A 26446-nucleotide genomic window follows, 5' to 3' on the forward strand; every position below is an offset into this window, starting at 1 on the left:
GTGAGGACAGGTGCTTCATTATAATTGAGCATGCATTACACAATACACTTATGTGCAGGTGTTGTACTGTAAGTGTGCAGCTGTAACAATAGTTAGCAAGTGTTATATAGCAATTATGCAGTTACATAATAAGCGTGCAGGTGTTGCTTAGTAAGTGTACACGTGTAACATAAGTTTACACGAATTACATAATACAAATATTTGAACGTGTGCAAGTGTTGCATAATGAGTATGTACGTGATACATACAGTAAGTGTGCAGGTGTTATATAATGAGTGTGTGGGTGATACATAAGTGTGCAGGTGTTATATAATGAGCGTGTGGGTGATACATAAGTGTGCACGTATTATATAATGAGTGTGTGGGTGATACATAAGTGTGCAGGTGTTATATAATGAGTGTGTGGGTGATACATAAGTGTGCACGCGTTATATAATAGTGTGTGGGTGATACATAAGTGTGCAGGTGTTATATAATGAGTGTGTGGGTGATACATAAGTGTGCACGCGTTATATAATAGTGTGTGGGTGATACATAAGTGTGCACGTATTATATAATGAGTGTGTGGGTGATACATAAGTGTGCAGGTGTTATATAATGAGTGTGTGGGTGATACATAAGTGTGCACGCGTTATATAATAGTGTGTGGGTGATACATAAGTGTGCAGGTGTTATATAATGAGTGTGTGGGTGATACATAAGTGTGCAGGTGTTATATAATGAGTGTGTGGGTGATACATAAGTGTGCACGCGTTATATAATAGTGTGTGGGTGATACATAAGTGTGCAGGTGTTATATAATGAGTGTGTGGGTGATACATAAGTGTGCAGTTTCTCACGCTTAAAAGAGACAATGTGACAGAATTATATTCCTTATATATCAGTACAATAATAATAAACGTTGTATTGAAAAGGGTACAGCGACCAAAACGCTGAAAATACATGGGGGAATGTGTCGTTCAACTAAGGCTTTCATTATAAAATGGAGAAGGAACTTACAGTGAACAGACAATCTTTCAGAACAAAAAGAGAAATAACATGGAGTGAACGTTCAAATTAACTACAAATTTGGAAGTAATTTTTGGTCGCAGAGCAGCCGGTCTTGTAAACTGTCTGAGGAGCTGATAGTGGAGCCTTCCCACGATACAGTCCTGGTCTCCGGCTTGCACTTGATTACACTCCCATCACATGGTCTTGGTAGCCTAGGGATCTTGGTTCACAGGGAATTCTCACCTGGTGTCGTTGGAAGCCCTTATATCTCACCTGGTGTCGTTGGAAGCCCTTATATCTCACCTGGTGTCGTTGGAAGCCCTTATATCTCACCTGGTGTAGCTGAGTCTGGGTGTTAGTGCGGTGGTAGGTGGTCAGGTCTGAATGAGCTGGGACCACTGACCGCGGGGCATCGACTTGTCACTTTTGTATATCAGTTGTGGGTTGATTATTAATCTTTACGCTGAATTGTCGTTGGCGGATGAAGGCGATATAAGATGGACAAGCTACTAAGGCGAAACCCAACAAACTGGGCTATCAACAGTCTATTACAACTCTCCCGCTCTCCAGTTCTTGCAGCTACCAGCACCACTGGATCAGGAAAATGGAAAGCCCAGATGTGTGGTGGTAGCCTTCATTCCTGCCTCACCACATAAATCAGCTCACATGCAGCCATCATTCAACTTATCACACTCTCCATTATCATCAGAACCCCTAAATCCCCAAAAGTCATTTGGTGACAAACGTGAGGCGACGGGGACAGGCACAGATGACCGCTAGGAGTCCCTAGTCACAGCTCTGCACATAAGCGGTCCAGTACGATGGTCATTTATGCTCTGGGATCTAGACAGCAGTGTGCTCCTCTCACACGGGGAAGGGGCTAGAAAAGGTGCTCGAAACATAGTCTGCCTAAAACTCACCCGAAGGATAAACCCTCTAAGGAACGAAACTACATTTACGGAGTGGGCATTGCAATTCGCCAATACATCTTGCATAGGCTAACTGAAATGTCTGTTGGAGTCAACGAGCGCCCCATGACGCTCCAAGACCCACTCAGCACTGGATGCAGAGGATGACATCAAGGCGGCTACGCCGACCATGACAGAGAAGATAAGGTTGTCTGCCAGAATTGCCAGATATGCTGACTTATGGTAGAAAATTATATGGAAAAACGGAGAGGGTCAAGTGTAATCTCAACTTGCCTTCTCCTCCACAAGAAGTGTGCTGACCACAACCTCCTTGTTTAGGCAGCCCGACAAGTTCAGGTGTTCTTGGCATCACCCACGATCCAAACATTGGCATCTCATTGACTACATCATTGTCAGAGAAAGAGATCGCGGAGATATCCTCATCACCAGAGCCACGCGTGGCTCAGATCACTGTGATACAGATCACCGCCTCGTCAGAGTAAAACTCTTTTCACATCGGAGTAAAAGGACGAAAGCAACAGGCCATCAGAAGCGGTTTTAACATCAAGTAACAGGAGGATCAAGTGGTTGAACACTTTTTCAGAGAGTAGCTAGACGAGGGACTGATAAACACCCCAACAACAAACAACGTGAATCCGAGTGCTGAATGGGGTATCCTCAACGCTGTCATCACAAAAACCTGCAGCGAGACTCGGCCAGATCAAAAGAAAACACCAGGAATGGTTTGATGAAAATAATCCGGAAATCGACGTACTCGTAAATTTTAAACCTGGTGCCTTCATTGATTAGAAAAACAATCCTCAGTCTTAAACCAAAGCTGTTACTTTCTGCCAGCAGAAGGTAATGAGGTAATGCCCCAGCACAGACTTGGGCAATGATTAAAAAAACAAAAACAATATTAGAAGCTATATTGGAGCAATTCATATACAATGCAAAAATAAACAAATTGTTATAAAGGATTCACAGCTTTTGTATTAATAGAAAATTGCTCTCACAACAGTGACTGATACAAAACGAATATACAACATGCATCTTAATATTATGAAAATTAATAGGCATTGGTAACAAAAATGACGCCGGGACTTTCGCAGATTGGCTGGACATATAATGAAGTGGTTGAGAAGTCAACAATATATCCCATAAATCGTTAGTGTGAATTTAAAACCTTTCAAAATGTACTTAACTGAAATCGAAAAATCAAAATATTACAACTGGAAAAATATAAATTTTGAGACGAAAACATAATAACGTATTTGTTTCTGCCCTTCCCCTATATCCAGATCAACATAGAGTTCCATGGTTGTACGTTACCGAATCTTAACTTTTTTTGTTTTCACGAAATGACAAATTGCCAAGACAAAGGTAAGGTTAGGTAGGTAAAGATAGGTTAGGTAAAGTTAGGTTAGACAAAGTTAGGATAGGTAAAGTTAAGTTAGGTTAGGTAATGTTAGGTTAGGTCAGGTCAGGTCAGGTCAGGTCAGGTTCCTTTAGGTTAGTTTAGGTTTCGTTAGGTTTGGATTGGTTCGTTTTTTGTGTGTCATTACCGCACAATTTGGGTTGGTAAGGTTTTCATGGGTTTGCCCAAGAAATCAATGTGAAATACATCCAAAACACATCGAAATATACAGGAAAAACACAATATCGTCCATAAAGTCGTGGGGGGTCCTAAAACGAATAATGACCCAATTCTTCAAAGTTCCAGCATTATATTTTCGACAATACAACAGTATCCTCCTTATTTTATATATCCTAGTGATGCTCTGATGTTAATTAGCAATTCTAAACAGTGGAACGTCATCAGTACTAAATGCATTCAATAAAGAAAGATCTCATAAAAACAGTCAACAGAAGTAAGTGTACGACCCGCCTCTCTGGATCTTTCGGTAATCGGAAGGCAGACATGCATCTGTTCTTTATAGAGTTTGTAGAGCACATAATAAGATGCACAATAGCGGGTCCCATTGAAGCTGCTAAAAAAATTAGCGCGACAAAAGAAAAACGGGATTTCGCCGAATTGTCATTCTACCTCCCTTTATTCCTTACCTGCTAATTAATTTGTTTACTTTCCGGCCGCTTGGCGGCACCACATTCGGGGGTGGATTGGAGTGGTCCATTCTCCTGTAGTCCCAGAATCCTTGATTAACTCATGCTGCCACCGCAGTTTTCAGTAGCACTCCTCCCACGCCATAGACTGTTAACATATTCCAAAATTTTGTTTAACTAATCATACAGTTATAACTACTTACAGTGTTTCCGCTACACAGCTTCCCTGAGTTCACACATCGAATTTTCACCAAACTTTAAGACACAAACTATCTTCAATAATTGTTACAAGGTAATGATTATATAAGTGAAGGAACCATAAATAGATTTTAATAAGTTATGGCAGCCAAGAGCAATACGATAATAAGCTCAGTATAAATAGGGTTATGTTGTGATAGCGTTGTGAATGTATGAATGTTAGTTAATAGTGATGTATGGATCTATGTGTGATGGATGTGATACTTTTCTTTCTTTGATCTTGTGTACAGGTATGTTAATAACCCACAATATTACAGATGTGTTTCAATAAGTTTGCTGTAATAGTGAAGCCAAATTCAATAAGTACAATACTGTATAATATGAATAGCTCACACGTTCTCTGTTGTAATGTATTGCTTTTATTCCCCCTCCCCACCGAGCAGAGGAGCTCTCCCATCTTGGTAAAGTATCTTGCTTGTCTCTCATAACCTTATAAATGATAACACCCATTTTCGTTTATCTAAGCAACGCATTTCTTCACACATGGCACATTTTCCTTACTGCTTACATATGATATCTTCTTGGGCACAGACTATCGTAGAAAATTTGTTCTTTTCATTTGTAGTACCATAAAGAAAAAATAACCCCAGCTTACTTTGTGTATGCAGAACAGAATGGAAGATTAACAGCGATAACAGAATGTGCAGACGAGGAGAGTCCGGGCGGGGACTCAGTCTTCTGCCTGGTGTATATAAGAAAATCTGGAGCCGAGGACGATGGTACTACACCACAACGTACACATGCAAGTGATAATGACAGTGTTGATACGTCACTCATCTCCGAGGAGGTGAACAAGTCTCTGGCATCAAATGACAGCTATCCCACACATGTCGAGTCTATTTCAGAAGAACAAAAATATGACAATTACGAAGATTCTGTGGGTAATAGATATGTAGAGAGTTATACTGTTGAACCTTTTGATACAATAATTAGTGGAGACAAAGATCTTCCAACAGATGAGCCAGGCTTGTCTGAGGATGAGTATGATTATCTATACAGCTCTGAAGATCACTACCCCAGTGGCATAGATGGCACCAATGTGTTAGACTACTGGCTGCCCGACCACGGGCACTCGTCCAGCACTCCCCAACTGACACACACTCACGGTGACGCTGGTGACATAGCCTTGTATAATGCCACCACGACTACCACTGATGAAGGCGTCACGTGGGACGATGATGATTATGATACTACAAGTGGTGATGGTGGTGATGACTACCCTGTAGTAGGTGAGGATGATGATGACTTCCGTGAAGATGATGGTGATGAGTCCTCTGCAGTAGGTGATGGTGGTGATGACTTCTCTGTAGTAGGTGAGGACGGTGACGACTTACGAGAAGGTGATGGTGACTACCCTGTAGTAGGTGAGGATGGTGATGACTTACGAGAAGGTGATGGTGGTGATGACTACCCTGTAGTAGGTGAGGACGGTGACGACTTACGAGAAGGTGATGGTGACTACCCTGTAGTAGGTGAGGACGGTGATGACTTACGAGAAGGTGATGGTGGTGATGACTACCCTGTAGTAGGTGAGGACGGTGATGACACCCGAGAAGGTGATGGTGGTGATGACTACCCTGTATGTAGGTAGTAGGTGAGGACGGTGATGACACCCGAGAAGGTGATGGTGGTGATGACTACCCTGTAGTAGGTGAGGACGGTGATGACACCCGAGAAGGTGATGGTGGTGATGACTACCCTGTAGTAGGTGAGGACGGTGATGACACCCAAGAAGGTGATGGTGGTGATGACTACCCTGTAGTAGGTGAGGACGGTGATGACTCTCATGAAGGTGATGGTGGTGATGACTATTCTGTAGTAGGTGAGGATGGTGATGACTTCTGTAGTAGGTGAGGACGGTGATGACTTCTCTGTAGTAGGTGAGGACGGTGATGACTTCCGAGAAGGTGATGGTGGTGATGACTACCCTGTAGTAGGTGAGGATGGTGATGACTTCCATGAAGGTGATGGTGGTGATGAGTCCTCTGTAGTAGGTGATGGTGGTGATGACTTCTCTGTAGTAGGTGAGGACGGTGATGACTTCTCTGTAGTAGGTGAGGACGGTGATGACTTCCGAGAAGGTGATGGTGGTGATGACTACCCTGTAGTAGGTGAGGATGGTGATGACTTCCATGAAGGTGATGGTGGTGATGACTATTCTGTAGTAGGTGAGGATGGTGATGACTTCCCTGAGGCAGGTGATGGGAGTGAGGACCACTCGGCCACAGGAAGCCATAGCGATGATGACGTCTCGCCTGCAGGAGGCAGTAATGACTGTCAGAGTTTAACAGGAGGTTGTGGCAATGATGACTACTATCCAGTCGATGGTGCTGGTGATGACTACCCTACGATAGATGGTGGTGGTGATGACACTTTCCTAGGACCAACTGGTGACGATGGAACGGAAGACCCGCTGGTCGAAAGTGACAGTGGTGTCCTTTCAACCCCAAGCAGCACAACTAAACAAGAATTCGCAGGTAAAGAGGGAGTGGTAGAGAATACGGAAGAAGAGATGAAGTATGACGATTATGCAGTAGATACTGTGGACGAAGTGAATCAAAGTGGGGCACAGATTGATGAGTCTGTTGACGACAGTGGAGAGGACGAGATGCTGATCCCAGTGTCCGGGGAAAAGGGTGTCAACGACATTAAGAACAGTACCGAAACAGAGTCAAACAAGTTTGATGTTTTAGATAATAACACAAGTTATCTTATCAACCTGAAAGACATAACTGGGACCGTGACCACAGCAGCGACTTCCGAGGGTGAAAGAGAATACTCGGTGGACCCCAGAGAAGTAGTCAACGCCACTGGCCTATCCCCAGAGCTACCAGGGCAAGTACCCGGTGCAGGACCTGCTGATGTAAAGCTGTTCCAACCAGGTAACTCAGTACTTTGATGACACATGCAAGATACAATTTTCCTCAGAGAGTTACCGCTGCATTATGACATACCGTGCCTTAGTTCTGTAGGTACCTGGTCCTTGTTGCCATATATAAGGCTGACACGTGACCAAAGGACGTCTTGTAAGGAGGCGACATGATTCCTCTGATGGGCTGATCAAATATCTCGTATGTGCAAGTTCCTTTGGTCTCTAATGGAGATCACACTGTATGTAGCGGATACAAAGCTTACTCAGTACACCAGCTTGCCTGCGTTTCTAGCTATCATTCTTGCACTCGCTAGGTTTAGCACCTGGGACCTTTGTTTTGCCTGCACCAGTCCACGCCGCCTGGGTTGTTGACGCGTGACCTAAATCAACAGTCATGTTGATCTACAATTCTCAGGAAAACACAGTATGTTTATGAATACAGCACATTTAACAGTGTTAATATTTTACCGGTTAATTATGTAGCCTCCGCATAACAGTAACTATAAATTCTGGCTTTAAAATGCCTTTGGCGTGACAATACAGGCTGCATGGATAACTCTGACTCTACCAAAATGACACTCTTTTGAAATGTTAATTTTTCCATATAATATAATTATCCAGTTCAGAGCTATTGTGCACCAGATTTAGTTCCCGAGGAAGCTCGCCTTACCAGTGATACTTCCGAATAAGCCAAACCTGTTGATTTTAACTGGTATTTTCTGCGACCATTGATATCATTACACTCACCACTCGTAAATTAATATAATAACCATCGCTAAGTTTGTCACCACAAACACGTTTTCAAGTGTATCGTGTATTTAAAAAAAACAACAACAGAATTTAAGGTTAGTTAACTCGATAGGCTGCAGAGTATCCCTTGAAAATATAGTCTTCGTGAGTATTATGAATAGGTTTGAATTAAAACCAAGACTTGGCAATGTTATTCGGAAGTAGGAAAACAGTAAATAATATCACTTACCAACTTCAGTTCTCTGCACTGCAAGTCTCACTGGCATGATCCAACACTCACACACTTAGCTAACAATATCACTTCACACCTGATCACTCCTATTAGACCCCAACGTCTTGACTACATCCTCTGTTAAATCTCCCAACTCTCCATACCAAATCATGCATCACAAGGTCTAGAATTAATTCCAACATTCGCGCCTGTTTAAGATGACTGTACTCCATAGCTACTCGTGGAGGTAACTCAATATCTCATTCACTTTGGTTTGCCACATGTTCACCTTTCCTGCATATGCACGCACTAGCCAATATTCTTATTTAAATAACAATGATACCTTTTAGAAGTACTTATACACTCACCCTTACACGCCCTATGTTCCAATATCACATCGCCTATTTATTCACGTTAAATTTTAATATTTCCTGATACTCTATCCCTCTTTATGACTGATCTTCCCATTAAACCTCACCTCGTTTCAGCATGATGTTTCAGCCATTATGTTGGGGAGAAGAATTAGATGAAGGCAACATTTTACGCAGCATGCAAGATTTTTATCAATGCATACTATACAGTTTGTGTCATGATCTATTATGACTGCAACTTGTCAATTTTGGCTGCTGTTATAAGTAGTTTGGAAGTGAGGGGACTATCTCGTCTCCTTCCTCAGTGTTTCTTAAGTAGTTATGCTTTTGGAGATGGATTCTCTATCACCTAGATTACTGCCCTCAATACCCTAATACCAGCATTCATTGTCACCACTTGTAGGATTTCATTAAATACAACTCCTAGTAAATTATAAAGTGATAAAACGAATTCACACTTCAATTTCTAAATCATGTTTATATCATCTCACATTGCTTAATTTATCATTGATTAAGAACATCAAGTTTGATATTATAAAGAACGTGTAGATGGAGAAATCATGAACATCTAGACTAGTGGTTCTTCAACAAGTCCTAGATCCCACCCCCCGCCCCTCCATGTCCTAGATCCCACGCCCCCCTATCCCACGCCTATGAGTTGGAGTGATGAGCAATCGTGTACAAGACGCGTCCAATTCCTGACCAGACTTTTCTCTCTGACCGCTCGCGCCCCCCTTGGAATCTTCTGGCGCCCCAGTTTAAGAACTACTCATCTAGACTAACATGTCATTCAGTACCCACAACAATATCATATCAGATATTATTACGTAGTACCGTCAGCTCCCGACAGGCAGAGGCTGAGTATTTTAGGAATTCTAGATAAATTATGAGGTTTCCTTCACTCTTTTAATTTCCATTTACTCTTGATACTTTGCATAATACATCTAATTATAATTGTGGTGGATTATTGGACTGTGTTCCTATGTTTCATTATGTTGTTTACAGCAAAAATTTACTAAATTTATGGTAAGCTAATGTACTTTGCAGAGGTTTTCTGGTCGGTATGATAATCTCAGCTATCTTTGGTAATCACTGCATGATATCGCTACACCTCCTCGGTGGTTTTCCGTAACGAAATAGTATCGAAGATGAAAAAATACAAAAGCCTTACGAATTTTTCCTCTAACTAAACAGGTTCCTTCAGGTGTCTGGCAACTTACAGTGTGATGAGTGATCTTCTTTTTTTTTTAATAGAGTAAATATTAAACTTTCTCAGAGGTGTCAAAAATTTTAGGGTTTGGTAAACAGTGTGCGGTAATTGGTTCCCAGACGGTGCGGGACTCGTCCTCTGATAGGGTGCAGCACCGGGTCCTCCGTCAGGTTGTAGTACCAAGGTCTTTGGAAGGTACAGGAATGGGCTATTAGATAGGTTACAGTATTTTGTCATTTGACAGTATGTAGAATCGGGTTCCCTATCAGAATGCATTGGAAGGAGCTCTGGCAGTGTGCAGTACTAAGTCCTCTGGTAGGTAGCAATACCATGTCCTTTGGCAGTATGCATCACTAGGGTCCTCTGACAATATGCAGTGCTAGGGGTTCTGGCAGAATGTGGTAGTAAATCCTCTTGCATTGAGCAGTACTAGGGCCTCTGGCAGGGTGCAGCACTAGGGCCTCTGGCAGGGTGCAGCACTAGGGCCTCTGGCAGGGTGCAGCACTAGGGCCTCTGGCAGGGTGCAGCACTAGGGCCTCTGGCAGGGTGCAGCACTAGGGCCTCTGGCAGGGTGCAGCACTAGAGGGTGCAGCACTAGAGGTGCAGCACGGGCCGGCAGGGTGCAGCACTCCCTTGCAGCACGTCTGGCAGGGTGCAGCACTAGGGCCTCTGGCAGGGTGCAGCACTAGGGCCTCTGGCAGGGTGCAGCACTCCTCTATGCAGCACTCCCACTGACTGCTCTTCAAGGAATACTTTAGTCGAATTGTACGAGGCGGGAAAAGTCCTTCTCTTGGGAGGGAGGAGATGGGGAAGGGGACTGATAGGCCGGCCCTGGCAGCTGCGCAGAGGGGAACCTATAGGTCCGGATTCATTGGTGTGTGTGTGTGTGTGTGTGTGTGTGTGTGTGTATTTTGGAGTGTGTTTGTGTAGAAATGTGTCTATATGTGTATTTGAATGTGCATATATGTACAGCTAGTCAAAAAACTATCTCTACTTGAGGTGATCGATGAATTTCAGAATGAACACTGTGACTCATGTTGTCTTGATAGGGTTGCCAAAATTCTTCGTCCGTTGTGTTATATTTTTTCAACACAAATTTGTATAGATAGATTTTTTGAGTGACTGTAAACACATGTGTGGATTTGTAATTTTCTACAGGTATTTTTGTAAGTGTCTGACTCTCCTGCCTTTTTCGTTCTCATTGCAGCATAGTTTAGTTCCTATCCTTTACACCAACTGCCTTCTAACGCTTAGCATATCCTAAATAGAACTATGGATCAATTTCGGATTATTCTCAACCTACTAGTTATTCCTCACTCTTCATCTCCTCATTTTTCCTAAGCATTCTACGACTTTCACAACTAATACACAGGGACACTCTTCTTCCCTCCCTCCATCACAAGCCTCTCTTGTTTTTGTTTTCATCTCCTGTTATACCATGAACTATTATTTCTACGATTCTTCTGGTCTATTATCCAAGATCCTAATAAAATTACTCTAGATACCTATATTCATCATCCTCTTCATTGAATCCTTTACCCAATTAACACTATTTAGGAATTGTTTTGTTTCCTAATGATTACTGTTCTTTGGAATACGAATGATGTCAGTTGTGTGTGTGTGTGTGTGTGTGTGTGTGTGTGTGTTATTTTGTTTGTATATTTTGATTTTTTTTTATATTGTCTACAAATATATTCTAATGTTTGTTAGTTAACTTTTAGGGATATAAAGTTAATAAGGTTTTGCTAAATAGATTTTGTTCCTTATTTAATGCTGTTTATGTGTGACAAATTCTGTGTTCCTCCTATGAGCCAGAACTGTGGTATGATTCTTGTTCACCTTCCTGGAAATAATTGTCTTTGTAACCTACTAAAATATACAGTAAATGACTCGTGTGTATGCAGAGTACATTAATGTGAAAGAGAATCGCCTTAGTGAAGGAAAGGTGTTAGCAAACTTGTCGGATGCAACTCTTTGTGATTATCTACCTCGCATTCATACGACTTTAAGAAATAGGGGAAATTTATTAAATAAGTAAGAGTGTACAGAGTCTTATGTGGTGATACGGTCAATGTAGTTATAATTGTTTACGAAGTGCTTCTCTGATACACGTCTGGGAAATTCTTTGAGAGGTTCGTCGCAACAGTCTACCTCTGTATGAAGTGGTTGCTGGAAACTAATTCTTACGGTAATATTATTAGTTTTATCTTATTACGGTTAAAACATTCAATAGTGCTACCATTTCTAAATACTTCATTATTGTTTACAAAAAAATCGATTTAGATGTCATAGTTTCAATGAAGTTCAATTGGCATTTGCGTGATGTTTCAACAATCTTCAGGATTTTACCTTCAGTGATTTGGATACGCCATTTCCTCCTCACCACCGCATTATTTATTTTTATTGTCTTTATATACAATACATAATTAACTTGCATAACATTTTCACTTCTTGGTTTTTGAGTCTTGTTTCTCAGTTATTCATGCCATGTCTGGTTCCCTTCTCATTTAGTTTGTTATAAAGTAGACATAACTTTACCTTCCATACTGGTCCTCCCTCCACCAACACATTCAGACAGGTAACACCGAGTAGCCTAGAAAGACGAAGTGACAGTATTTACCTTGTATGGGATATTTGATAGCACCTGAAAGCTGTCCTGCAGAGTTATAACTTTAGCATATAAGTAGCACTTGTGTGAGAACTGACGATGGTATGGTGATTGGAGAATGCATCAGGGGTGTGTCGTCATCCAGGTTCAGAGGTGCTTATTGGATAATGTTAAAACTCTGCTCGAGATCATTTTACAGTCAGTCATAAAACTATCTATACAAAATTGTGTTGAAAAAATATGACACAACTGACGAAGAATTTTGGCAACCCTACTGAAACAACAGGAGTAGTAGTGTTCATTTATGGACACCCTGTATTTCTCACTAGTTGTTTAAGTAGGTCCTGTATATATGCTTTTCTACAGGTATGACTTTTTTCACTCACTTTCTTGTATTTTCATATTTCTTGTACTGTGTTCTATGTATTGTCGCTGATGTACGCTTACGTCACTGTTTAATGTCAACTCCAGTCCTAAGGTAGAGCGTCATTAAATAGACTCGTCAACAATTTACAAGGTGTACTGTAAATAATGAGGGAGTAAGGTGTCTTATAGGTACAGATTAGCTCCAGTCATTGTAGATAATTGCTATAGAATTGATGACATTATCAACAACCTTTTGGGTAATGTTTAGAAGTAGAAATAACGAATTAAATCACTTTTTGTTAACTTCCAAACATATATCTCGACCAGGGAAGACTTGGCACCTTTATTAATCGGTTATAAATCATAATATATTCTATAATTCTTTATCTGTCAATATCATAAAAATATAAATAGTTGAAACCAAATTGTAACTTCATTATTTGTTTTTCTTTATTTTCGGTGAAACTTGATCAGTTATCACAGCCCATCACTGCAACATACTGTACACCTTATGCGTCACAAACCTGTTACAGTGCAAACTTTTTTCCATCTTTTCTACAATAGTTTTTCTTTTCTTGTATTGTGTTTTAACGTCGGCATCAAATACGGTGTTTTAATATCTGAAGAAAAAGGCAACACTAGATTCCTAATTAAACCTAAAATATCTACAATCAATAATATTTTTCCAGTGACATTCACAGCACCATAATGGAAAATGCCTTACTTGTTATGTCAGGAGCAGGCGTGTACTTCCTCATCAGTATTGTCAAGTTAACTGAAGAAAATAAAGTGTTAATGTCCAAAATTGAACAGCATCTCATTATCATTCGCTCCAGCCTCCCACTCCAACCTCCCTCTCCAACCTTCCCCTCCAGTGAAGCCATCACTCACTGACTCGTGTATCTCCTTATATAGAGATGTTATTCACTTCATAATACCATTGAAGGCTTAACAGCACATTAGCTTCACTGTACCCCGATTGATGGATATCTTTGTTCCGAGTTCTTAATTCTTTTTCTCTCTGGTGTTCCGTATCTCCTATACTTAATCACGTCTCCATGCTATCTAACAGTTGGCATAGTCACGTTGACAAGATGCATTTTCTTGTCAACGAAGTCAATAATTTTCTTGATTCAGCTCTTGATAAACATCCACTGCATTCGTTCCCTGTCGTAGTTTGTCGTTTAGACTTATCGATGCAGACTAAATTAGTGGCGTTGACTTTATTAAATATCACAATACTGTTAGATATAGTTTGGTATTTTACATGGAATATTTTTTTAACATTACGCAAGAGGATAAGAATGCCAGTCGGTCACTATCATTAAGGCTCATTAATATATACCTGTTTACCATTAACACGAAACATCTCTGAAATGTATAAATTCCCTTACAATAAACTAAGCCACTTTAACCCTTGATGAAGAGTGGTAAGCATCAGTTACTTAAAAGAGCTGACTCAGTTTTCCCGGCCAACAGAATTTGTAAAGCCAAAAGTGAGCGAGAGTATGGACATGGAGCCTAACCCCATCTTGTGGACGTGGTTCATCATCGCCGTCATGGTCGCTGTTACTATGATCTGCATAGTCTTCTTCTCCATGTGGGTCTACAGCCAGCGGTGAGTCTCCTTCATGATTTCATTTCTAAGTTTAAGTGATTATAATATTAATTCATAGTGTAGTTACTTGTATTTGAACTTATTAATGAAACACGAGAGCCTGGTGTATGTGTGAGAGAATGTGTAGTGTATGAGGCGGGAAATGTGGTGTGACAGAATATCCTTATGTCGAAATTTGTTGGTTATTCGAGGCTGGAATTTCGTATCAGTATTTTGAGGTTAATAAAGATTATAGAGTGACGTATGTACAAGGCTTAACTGTACATTGTTTATTCTTGTAAATTAAGAACCTTCGCCTGCATTATAACACCATTTTCAGGCTTTGTTTTATACACATTTATAGAATATATTAAGGAGTTATCTTGTCTGCTAGTCACCTAACCCTTTTGCTTCACCATTCGTTGTTGTTTCCAGGAATATAACGCCCGCAGATGGTTAGGGTTTACTATTTAGAAATTATTTATATTTGACATGTCCACACACACACACACACACACACACAGGGATGGAGGAATGTCTTCATATTCTTTTTCAATAATCTGCCTTGTCTTCTCGTTGTTCTTTCCTCTGATCATCATAACACTCGTCAACTCCTTTGTCACATATCAATGGTTTGTTTTCTTTCGTATCTGCACTTATTCCAGTTTTTGTCATATCTTGAATTCAGTTTTATTGAGGTTATTATACTCTTTTTTTTCTTCATAATTTTCATATTTACATCCAATTTCTTCTTAATTAGGCTTCGTGGCTCCAGATATTTAATGATGTAAGTTTATAGAGTGTTAATTAGTACCCAGTTCACCCCGCTGTAAATGGGTATAGACCACTGAGACTCACCGTAGACCGAGTGAATGTTGAAATACTAGTTTACTTTAGTGAGGAGAGAGAGAAAAGCTGGGGACAAGACGAGAAGTGAAGGTGGTGTGATGTTTGAGGCATATTGTGTGTGTTTAGGATGAGAACAAGAGAACTTACGATGTTTTGCAAGATGGATCTGTCGTGACAATATAGGCTTAATAGAGTTAGATAATACATAACCTATTAAATATTGATAAACACCTGTTTGTATGTTGATGTTTGTGACCTCCAGCATTGCGCGGGTAAGGGAGCTACGGGCAGCGCTATATGAAGGCTATGAACCATCAGAGCCAGAGCCTATCAAAAAAGAAGCTGATGTAGAGGCCGCCAAGCCAGCACCCGAAGAAGCCGTCGAGGAGGAGATGACTGCCAATTACCAGCGGAAGTAAGTCTATTATTGTCCTAGTTCTTAGTTATACCGTGTAGATACTCTTGTCTCGGTAGAGTTGTCAAAATCCTTAGTCTGTCGTGTCATAATTATTATCTCACACGAATTTGTAAAGATAATTTTTGGAGCGAGTACAATATAAAATAAAATCAATTTCCACTTCACTTTCTGAATTGAATAGCATAATATTTCTTCAATTGGTTGCAACATCTTGCGGCGTGATAATATATGCGATGCTTTTTTGTAGTGATATTATCGTTTGAAAGTGTTTGATATAATATTCCCTGGCCGTTGTAAAGGATGCCAAAACCTTGTCGATACACAAAGAGGTTGGCACAACTCTCGATTCTTTTCACTTCCCCAACCATTCACAGTCGGTCAAAAACGAGTATTGGCTTCCCTATAAACATTGTATTGCCGACCTTTAAGTAAAGTTTCACATCCTCCTCCCCATGAGTAGTTGGTGCCCTGATAAAATATATATAACATGCTGAATTCACCCCACACGTCCTCTGAAAACTTTAGGTAATATATAAGCGATCGGAGAAGCAAAATTGAAAGATAATTTCAAAATCTGATATTGCACTACAACGAATTGGACATCAGTAATATCGGCCATCAACTAGAAATTGACGAAAGAACGACGATGAAATGGATTATGAAATGTTAGTCAACCAACAACACGAATGATTTGCCACATTAATGAATTCATGGAAATTAAATACTTGTTTGGGTGGCAGAGAATATTCGTTCTCAGACTGATGAAAGATTAATCGGCAGGTCATCGAGTAGAATCTTCCCTCAGCGGGTATAATGGTCTTCATATTTTGTGTAATAAGACTAGAGAGATCTTCCTTCTTTATATTCTTATTATTATTTACTACTACCACTACGGTACTATTGCTACTAATAATGATACAGCACCTCTCCTATTATGATAAATGCTTTGCTGATGAGGGTGTCAGACCTTGGTAAACGTGACAGAGTTGAAGCCCCGAATAAACTCGCGTCTAACAAAGACACTGATGAATATAATCTAGGACTTCAAAACTGTAATTAGGAAAGAAGTTGTTGGCAATATCGAAGCAAACTGACGATTGTAAATAGACACTAATCAGTCAATACTGTACCACGAAAATATGTGTCAAATGAAACATGTACAGTACATATGGAGCAAGTAACAATTCCAGTTTATCGTAGATGTCACTGTATAAATACTTCTGGCAATATGCCCTCTCACACATGTAAACAATGCGAAACGTAGTGTTAGGCTGAGCATATGGCCACACACTCGAACACTACTGTAGTGTACATCCTAGACTAGAGAAAATAGAATCCTGCAGGGACAGGTCCACGCATTCTGTGTGTGGGCAATGACACATTTCATTTTCTATGGTAAGATAGCTGATATATTGAGACTATGCATTGAAAATACTCTACAACACTCGCCACAACACCCTAACTACTAAGAACGTTCGTGACCTCTGCTCTGTAATAATTTTGCGCTACCGCTCACAAGATGAGTGTGGGTGACCAGTCAACTATATATAGCCGTTGTCTGTGACCAAATTTTCACAGGTTATATGGTACGCAGGTGATGTAGGTACTCGTGTGATTGAGGCACAGTACATACATAATGCAGGTGTACTGTGCATGGTATATAGATAAACATATAATGTGGGTATCCATGTAATGTAGATAGATACACATGGAAGTACATATGTTATGTAGATACACATGGAGGTATTCGTGTAATATAGGTGCACATGAAGGTACATTACATATGTAATGTAGGTACACCTGAAGGTACACACGTCACTGACCATAGTTCTTCAGTGATTATGAAGCAGAACGGTTCAGTTCAGAGCGGCGTTAGGTGGACAAAGCTACGCCAGAAGGTGATGTAAGATGTACAATACTTGAAGCGTTTACATGAGAATTTTCAAAATGTTATTATAATGTTCATTCGCTCAAGATACAATACCAGCCTTGTCTAGTGTTCACTCTAAGACCGTTTCATCAGAACTATTATAACTGTTGGTAGTTGTTGAGTGTGTGTTGATCTTACATTTTGCAATGCTTCATTAAAGATCTAAACATGAAAGCATCTTGATATGATTTACACTTAAGTAAAGTTTATTTGTTGAGTGTAACCATACCGCGTCCAAGTGACTGGGGGTCTCACCTGATCTTACTAAAAAATTAACTCTGATGATGAATAGAGTCGTGTAATAACAAGTCTTGAAGAGAGAACGAGGGGCACCTGCTATGTTCGTAAACTGATGAGTCAGCCACCAACTCCTCGGCTCACGTTAACGTGGGCATGGCTGGCGTGCCGTGCTAACTTCACCATCTCTTGCTGCTGGCGAGTAAATATAGCGTATGGGGGCGCGTGGTGCACCTCGGTCACGTTCCTCGCTTATACCGATTTTCCCTCACTTACCCCTGTAAGATGTGAAGGAAATTTTGTTTATATATCTTATGTACAGTATATGACTACGTGGTTACTTGCTGATAATTATCAGCAAGTAACCACGTATTATAATCACAGGTTAAGCTTAAATAGGAACTGACGTTTTGGCCAAATATCAATAACATTTTATTTTCATTGAAGCAACTTAATGTAAATCATTAACTTGACTGAATCATTTAGGATGTTGTTTACATGTAGGTGATCACAAGACGTGTCAAGGAATAGCTTTATACTTAACGTAACCTGATCTAATGTAACTTAGTATACCCAAACTTTACCCAAACTACAGGGTATTTTCAGTCAATTTTAACCAGTTTTTAAAAGCTTATCGGTGATTATCTCTATTTAGCGTAACACACACACACACACACACACACACAGACACACACACGTTTATAAATATATATTATGAGCATCACGTATATGTGGCAAGCAATATTATACCAGTAATGAGTATTTCTGTTATATTCCACGCTACTCAGAGAGAACAGGAAGTCTTGGTATCACGTGTAAGTACCAGTGTTTCGTTCTCTTCTCTGTTATCTGTTGTGGGTGTGTCTGTGTCTGTGAATGAGTGTGTGTGTATGTATGTATGTATGTATGTATGTATGTATGTATATGTGTGTCTGTGTCTGTGAATGATTGTGTGTGAGTTTGTGTCTGTTTGTGTGTGTGTAGCAAGACGCCTGGTTTATTAATCAATATACTGTACGTACTTGCAGACAACTGGCAGCTATGATGAAGCGGCAGGAGACTGTACAGAGTGTTGACTCTTTCGCATCCCACGATGATGACTTCGCAGAATATGGCGATGAGAGCATGGGTAAGCTGTCACCATCACACTGTCTTCACCATCCTCACACTGTCTTCACCATCCTCACATTGTCTTCACCATCATCACACTGTCCTCATCATCCTCACACTGTCTTCACCATCCTCACACTGTCTTCACCAGCCTCACACTACCCTCACCATCCTCACACTGTCTTCACCAGCCTCACACTACCCTCACCATCCTCACGCTACCCTCACCATCCTCACACTACCCTCACCACCCTCACCATCCTCACCTCACCATCCTCACACTACCCTCACCATCCTCAAACTACCCTCACCATCCTCACCCACCATCCTCACATTGTCTTCACCATCATCACACCATCATCACACTGTCTCACCATCCTCACACTGTCTTCACCTCACCATCATCACACTACCCTCACCATCCTCACACTACCCTCACCATCATCACACTACCCTCACCATCCTCACACTACCCTCACCATCCTCACACTACCCTCACCATCCTCACACTACCCTCACCATCCTCACACTACCCCCTCACCATCCTCACGCTACCCTCACCATCATCACACTACCCTCACCATCCTCACACTACCCTCACCATCCTCACACTACCCTCACCATCCTCACGCTACCCTCACCATCCTCACACTACCCTCACCATCCTCACGCTACCCTCACCATCATCACACTACCCTCACCATCATCACACTACCCTCACCATCCTCACACTACCCTCACCATCTCCATCATATATTCCCACACTTAAATTCCCTGTCAGTTCCTTTTTTACCTCGCAGTTATACACAGTGATCCAGGTCTTACCGGAAGCTCTCCCATACGGCCACTCACACACCCTTCTCTCTTGCCTCATTGTAACCTTATTTTTTAATTCTGACTCTTCACAACACCCCAGATTCATCACCTGCACACTTTTTGGTTATAGCCAAGATTGGATTTTGGAAAAGGTGCTCTACTTAAGTAAGAGGCATTTCGTGTTACATGTGATATTTTGTGTTTTTTTACATAATTTGGATATGTTGAAGCCATTGATGGATACTAAGCTGAAAAATGCCTTCTGGACCACTAACTTTAGGAGTTAAAATGACCACTACGTGACGTCTTCTCTGTTATTAACAGGTTCTAATTGGTGGCAAATTATAAGTAAAATTAATACGATCAATTTGAAATTTCTTAGGCTGATTTAAATTGTCATCTTAAGTTACCTTTGACCTTGTACTGAAAAAACAATATTAAATGACCCATTGTGACCCTCTATAACATTAATATTATATCATACCATTATATAATATGAATGGTTATGAACTGACAGAGGCTTAGGTAGAAAGTGGCTTGCTTGGTCCTGATGTCGAGAATGTGTTTGTTGGAAAAACTTACAAAAAGGGTCTCATGGTACACAACATTACGTTACTACAAACTTTATGGACAATCCTTACGTCAGACATTTTAGGCTGTGTGTCTGAATCAAACCATAATCAATTTGAATAACTGATAATTTGGGCAGAAGATGATGGAAAAGTGTAGAGTTGATAGAATTTATACGACAAAAAGACTGAATTTGTGAAATGTGAATCAAGAAACGTCAACTTCTCTTGGTGGACATAAGAATGGTATCTATTGTTGTCATTTTGCCCACCAAATTAATCTAGACGCATGTTACAGCCTGTATGATTGTTAGGCATAAGTTCTGATTAAATGGAAAATAATACAAAGTGTGTCTATTAAAAACTTAACATTCTGTATGACTTATATTTGCTGTCTACAGATTGAAATGGTTTTATTTTTATTTGCAATTTTTTATCCCTGTTTGATCCTTAAAATCCGAAAAGCCAGCTTGGTATCCACCACCGGACTAAAATTGTATAAAAACATCCAAGATTCCGCTTGTAACAAAACAAATGCCTAATACTGACGCAGATTCGAAAATCTCGTCATGTTTATTATGTGAAAGACAAGGTTGAGAAAACTTTGTCTCACAGAAAACCAAGACATTCAGATTCTTTTCGTTCGCCACAACTCAAATCATTCTTTTCTCATCATCCTAACTGCACTGATTTTAATGTATTATTCAGTTAAGATTTATTACACATAATTATTTTAAATGCTATAAACACAAGTTTATTGTAACGTTTACAATTCTAGAATTATGATAATGGACAATTTTTCCAAAGATTGGATAAAACAAATTTAACAGCTTCATAATATTATATTCTGTTCCCTTTGTCTTACTGATTGTTTTTGTATATGAATGTTTACTTACACAAACACACTCAAACTTATTTATAATTTCTATCAGGATGAAAAGCCATATAGTAATTTAGTCTGTCACAGGTAAATTCACCTGTTATTGGTAAATTTACGTAATTGTTAAATTACCTGCATCGGTAAAATCAGGATTTGTTACTTTAGTATTAAACTATTTATCTATAATTAATTAACTTTACTGTTGATATATATAAAATAAATTCGTCTTTTGTTCAAGATAAAAATTTATATAAATTTTCACCATTTGGCAGATATCCTTAACCAGTATGATCTGTGTAGTGTAAGAGCATATACCGTGCAGGTGCAGACATGCCTTTTCATCCACATGTAAAATATACTAATTACACTGTACTTAGAAAATGGTATGACTTATTTTAATAATAATAACAACATAATGATAACATAAAGCTTTACTAATAATTGTGACCTTTCTCTAGTTGGCCAGACGGAGACCTTAGTTTAACCGGTAGGCGCCAACACCACCTGGCCACAGTCTTGAGTCTTCCTTTCTGTACATACTGTATATATCAGCTGTCTATCGCATATTGGTTAAGTAGCGTAGTTTTCCTCAGAACCTACAATTGTTTTATAATTTGTGATTTCAGTATGTCATCATAGTGACTACTAATCGATGTGGTGGAAACCAAGCATCTAATTAACCGGATTATTTGTTTTAACAAGAACACATCTTATTAACTAAACTGTTTGTTGTTAAAAGAAGGTAACTTATTAACGCAGCTATTTGTTGTTTAAGTTAGGTGACTAATTTGTCCAGCTGTTCGTTATAGAATGAAACGTATCTTTTAAAAACTAAAACCGGGTATTGCTCTTTGTATCCATTATTTATGGTAAGAGATTGGTACGTATTTAGCGAAAAGCCGACGTCTGTTATCATGAACCACGAGAGGAAAAAGTTAAGTTCCTGATGATTTATGCAAACTATTGTGACTGAGGAAGCCAACTTAACACACAGTCATTTTCGTCAGTTCACTGTTGAGAGACCCATCACTGGATGCTGGTGAATGGTACATGTTATAATTCACCTATTACAAGCTGATAACTTTTGTTGAGTATTCTCTCAAGAATGCGAGTTAGCCTTGTTTACTAACTTTTATCACATTCCTTACACACGTGCTTTTATTTCATTATGATTAATGTCTGTGTATACTGAACATTCCTGTATGTCATCTATGGCTTTTATTTGTCAACATTAATCATCTGGGTGACACATTTTCCTGTACCCGCCATCGAATTGAGCAAATAAGATCACCCATGTCCGTCTTAACGTCTGAAAGATTGTAATAACTTTGTATACGATCAATAATAGTAGTACAGGTAGTTGCATAGTTCAGTAATCATGTAGTTGGTAATGTTAGTTTGTATAATTCTGCATATACAATTTTGCTGTTTAATTTCAAGTGGTCATCGTAAATTACACTTCAAATTGACTATCGAGATCACTAACTTACCCAGTCCTGTATTTTTTCAGTTCATAATGGAGGATACAATTAAGGTTGAGAGATATGGCTGTCAGGAAATATCTAGGTAATAGCATTGCAAACTGTCGGTCGTGAAAGTATGAAGAACTTCTTATGAAAGCTGAAAGACTGTAGCACTATGTTTGGGCAGTGAACCCACATATCTGAAATCACGAATATCCCTGTAGTTTATTAATTGGTTTATTCTTATGTTGCAGCACAGTAGAGAGTCAGCATATGACCAGCTTCACACTATGGTCACTGGTCCTTTTATTTTGCTTGTTTTAACATATTCACGTAGGCTAGTATGGCTCTATCGGCTCTTGTCTAGCTACCCATTGCATGTTGTAGCTGATGAGCAGTCACTCAACAAGTTGACCTGCCTCACTTGTAGCTCCATAGTATATGTTGCATGTTCTCTTGTTCAGGAGGCAGGTTAAATGTTGTGAAAAATGCACCGTGTATCTTGTTGTAATCTTTGTATTGCTTGTGTTCCTATAGAAAATGTAGTGAAGATCGTCAACATTTGAAATTTCACATACATTGCTATGCTTATGGTAATTTTGAAGTAATACTAATTATAAGAATATTTACATAGCCATACAGGTATAGAAGTTTCTTTCTGATTTATACCTTTTCCATATTATTTGTACGATCATTGTTGTATATAAATAAACTTTAGAAAACTGACCAGATCTTATCTACAAGTAAATATTTCTGCAAAGTCAAACCTTCATTATATAATTGGTACACACGAGAAACATCAGATTAGGTACAGAAAGAACTATTATATTTGTATACAAGTCCTTCCATGTGTTTTGATGCTGTCATTGCTGGTCTTCATTTTCATTTTACTGTTTACGTCTAAATAATTATGACAGTCTTGTGACATAGAGACACACAGTAGACCTCTATAAAACCTGAGTTGAGATTTTTGTAAGTTGAGTAAACACCTCAGTCTGTGGTTGTTGTCTTACACCTCAGTCTGTAGTTGTTGTCTTACACCTCAGTCTGTAGTTGTTGTCTTACACCTCAGTCTGTAGTTGTTGTCTTACACCTCAGTCTGTAGTTGTTGTCTTACACCTCAGTCTGTGGTTGTTGTCTTACACCTCAGTCTGTAGTTGTTGTCTTACACCTCAGTCTGTAGTTGTTGTCTTACACCTCAGTCTGTGGTTGTTGTCTTACACCTCAGCCTGTAGTTGTTGTCTTACACCTCAGTCTGTAGTTGTTGTCTTACACCTCAGCCTGTAGTTGTTGTCTTACACCTCAGTCTGTAGTTGTTGTCTTACACCTCAGTCTGTAGTTGTTGTCTTACACCTCAGTCTGTAGTTGTTGTCTTACACCTCAGTCTGTAGTAGTTGTTGTCTTACACCTCAGTCTGTAGTTGTTGTCTTACACCTCAGTCTGTAGTTGTGTCTTACACCTCAGTCTGTAGTTGTTGTCTTACACCTCAGTCTGTGGTTGTTGTCTTACACCTCAGTCTGTAGTTGTTGTCTTACACCTCAGTCTGTAGTTGTTGTCTTACCAGCCTGTCACACCTCAGTCTGTAGTTGTTGTCTTACACCTCAGTCTGTAGTTGTTGTCTTACACCTCAGCCTGTAGCTGTGTTGTCTTGTTGTCTTACACCTCAGCCTGTAGTTGTTGGCTGTAGCTGTTGTCTTACACCTCAGTCTGTAGTTGTTGTCTACACCTCAGTCTGTGGTTGTTGTCTTACACCTCAGTCTGTAGTTGTTGTCTTACACCCCAGTCTGTAGTTGCTGCTTTACACCAGCCTGTGGTTGCTGTCTTACACCCAGCCTGTAGTTGCTGTCTTGCACACCAGTCTGTAGTTGTTGTCTTACACCTCAGTCTGTAGTTGTTGTCTTACACCTCAGTCTGTAGTTGTTGTCTTACACCTCAGTCTGTAGTTGTTGTCTTACACCTCAGTCTGTAGTTGTTGTCTTACACCTCAGTCTGTAGTTGTTGTCTTACACCTCAGTCTGTAGTTGTTGTCTTACACCTCAGTCTGTAGTTGTTGTCTTACACCTCAGTCTGTAGTTGTTGTCTTACACCTCAGTCTGTAGTTGTTGTCTTACACCTCAGTCTGTAGTTGTTGTCTTACACCTCAGCCTGTGCTGTTGTCTTACACCTCAGTCTGTAGTTGTTGTCTACACCTCAGTCTGTAGTTGTTGTCTTACACCTCAGTCTGTAGTTGTTGTCTTACACCTCAGTCTGTAGTTGTTGTCTTACACCTCAGTCTGTAGTTGTTGTCTTACACCTCAGTCTGTGGTTGTTGTCTTACACCTCAGCCTGTAGTTGTTGTCTTACACCTCAGTCTGTAGTTGTTGTCTTACACCTCAGCCTGTGGTTGTTGTCTTACACCTCAGTCTGTAGTTGTTGTCTTACACCTCAGTCTGTAGTTGTTGTCTTACACCTCAGCCTGTAGTTGTTGTCTTACACCTCAGCCTGTAGTTGTTGTCTTACACCTCAGCCTGTAGTTGTTGTCTTACACCTCAGCCTGTAGTTGTTGTCTTACACCTCAGCCTGTAGTTGTTGTCTTACACCCTCAGTCTGTAGTTGTTGTCTTACACTCAGTCTGTAGTTGTTGTCTTACACCTCAGTCTGTAGTTGTTGTCTTACACCTCAGTCTGTAGTTGTTGTCTTACACCTCAGTCTGTGGTTGTTGTCTTACACCTCAGTCTGTAGTTGTTGTCTTACACCTCAGCCTGTGGTTGTTGTCTTACACCTCAGTCTGTAGTTGTTGTCTTACACCTCAGTCTGTAGTTGTTGTCTTACACCTCAGTCTGTAGTTGTTGTCTTACACCTCAGTCTGTGGTCCTTTATTTTAATCTTCAACCTTTACTTCCTTGTTTTAGACTTAAGTGGGGTCTTTGTTTTAGACCTCAGTGTGGGCTCTTTGCTACAGGCCTAAGTCTGTGTTTAGACCTCAGTGTGGGCTCTTTGCCATAGGCCTAAGTCTGTGTTTAGACCTCAGTGTGGGCTCTTTGCCATAGGCCTAAGACTGTGTTTAGACCTCAGTGTGGGCTCTTTGCCATAGGCCTAAGACTGTGGCTCTTGTCTTGGATATTGAGGATGAAAACACGAGCTCATGGAGTTCATCAGATTTAGGCAGTTCTTACTTACTCCTCATCTGAACTCAAATAAAATACTTTGATTTCCTTACATTTGTTTTAAGAACATTAGACGTGAAAAAGTCATGATGTCTTGTTGTCAATTTAAAAATCAAATCGATGACATCCAACTTTTTTTTCTTCACTACTTACTCCCATTTTTCCTTTGCTATCTTTCACTGTTGTATTTTACGATCCACCAGTGTTGTAATATTAGAAATTTGACAGGTAAAAATCTGTCATGTTTTCAGTGTCATTCGGTTTCTTTCAGACATCATCATTATTATTTTCAGGTCATACTTTTACGAGTTATTGAAAGTTTCTCAAAAATAAATTTAGTGTCTTGCAAAACTTCTCCAGATGTTTCAAGTTTTAAGACCGTATATTCTTCTTTCAAGTTACAGGAGTTCTTAAAAGTTCTTTGTTCTTTCCTTGTGTTTTTCATAGTTTCTTGCAGTGAGGAGGAAAGTTCAGCCTTAGTGTGTTTATGTATCATCACAACCTGTCACACAGTATTCTATCCACTTGTTATGACCGACGTTTTGCCAGGAATAAGTATGGCATCGTCTTATCGGCTTACCTTCAGTTTCAAAGGATCTGTGTCTTGTTTGGTTCATTATTTAGTATAGCCGTTATTAATAGTAAATAATTGTAATATTCCTGACTGACTAAAGCTGTATACTGAAGTACTTATGGTCGTCTTCCTTAATTAATATTATTGCCTTCCAGATTGACTGTGGCTGTTATATAACATAATTATGGCCGTGTTTCCAGTTGAATGTTATTGTATTCTAAATCGGTCTTGCTGATGGTGGCGGTATTC

At 39.9% G+C, this 26446-nt stretch overlaps 1 protein-coding gene across 19 annotated transcripts in view; it reads left to right on the forward strand.

The window, feature by feature from the left end:
* LOC121880141 (neuroglian-like) overlaps positions 1–26446 on the forward strand; it is a 176277-nt gene that overhangs the window by 142812 nt on the left and 7019 nt on the right. For 11 of the 19 annotated variants that reach the window (XM_042387201.1, XM_042387209.1, XM_042387207.1 and 8 more), the window contains 5 exons: positions 4604–4621; positions 14088–14226; positions 15317–15469; positions 18428–18454; positions 18668–18768. In XM_042387201.1, coding sequence (XP_042243135.1) covers positions 4604–4621; positions 14088–14226; positions 15317–15469; positions 18428–18454; positions 18668–18768 — 438 coding nt within the window. Of the gene's footprint in view, positions 1–4603; positions 4622–14087; positions 14227–15316; positions 15470–18427; positions 18455–18667; positions 18769–21472; positions 21502–26446 lie in introns of all 19 variants that reach the window. The other 8 variants (XM_042387203.1, XM_042387210.1, XM_042387216.1 and 5 more) reach the window with 3 other exon arrangements.

Source organism: Homarus americanus, unplaced genomic scaffold (assembly GCF_018991925.1).
Source record: "Homarus americanus isolate GMGI-L3 unplaced genomic scaffold, GMGI_Hamer_2.0 scaffold30108, whole genome shotgun sequence".
Taxonomy (NCBI): domain Eukaryota; kingdom Metazoa; phylum Arthropoda; class Malacostraca; order Decapoda; family Nephropidae; genus Homarus; species Homarus americanus.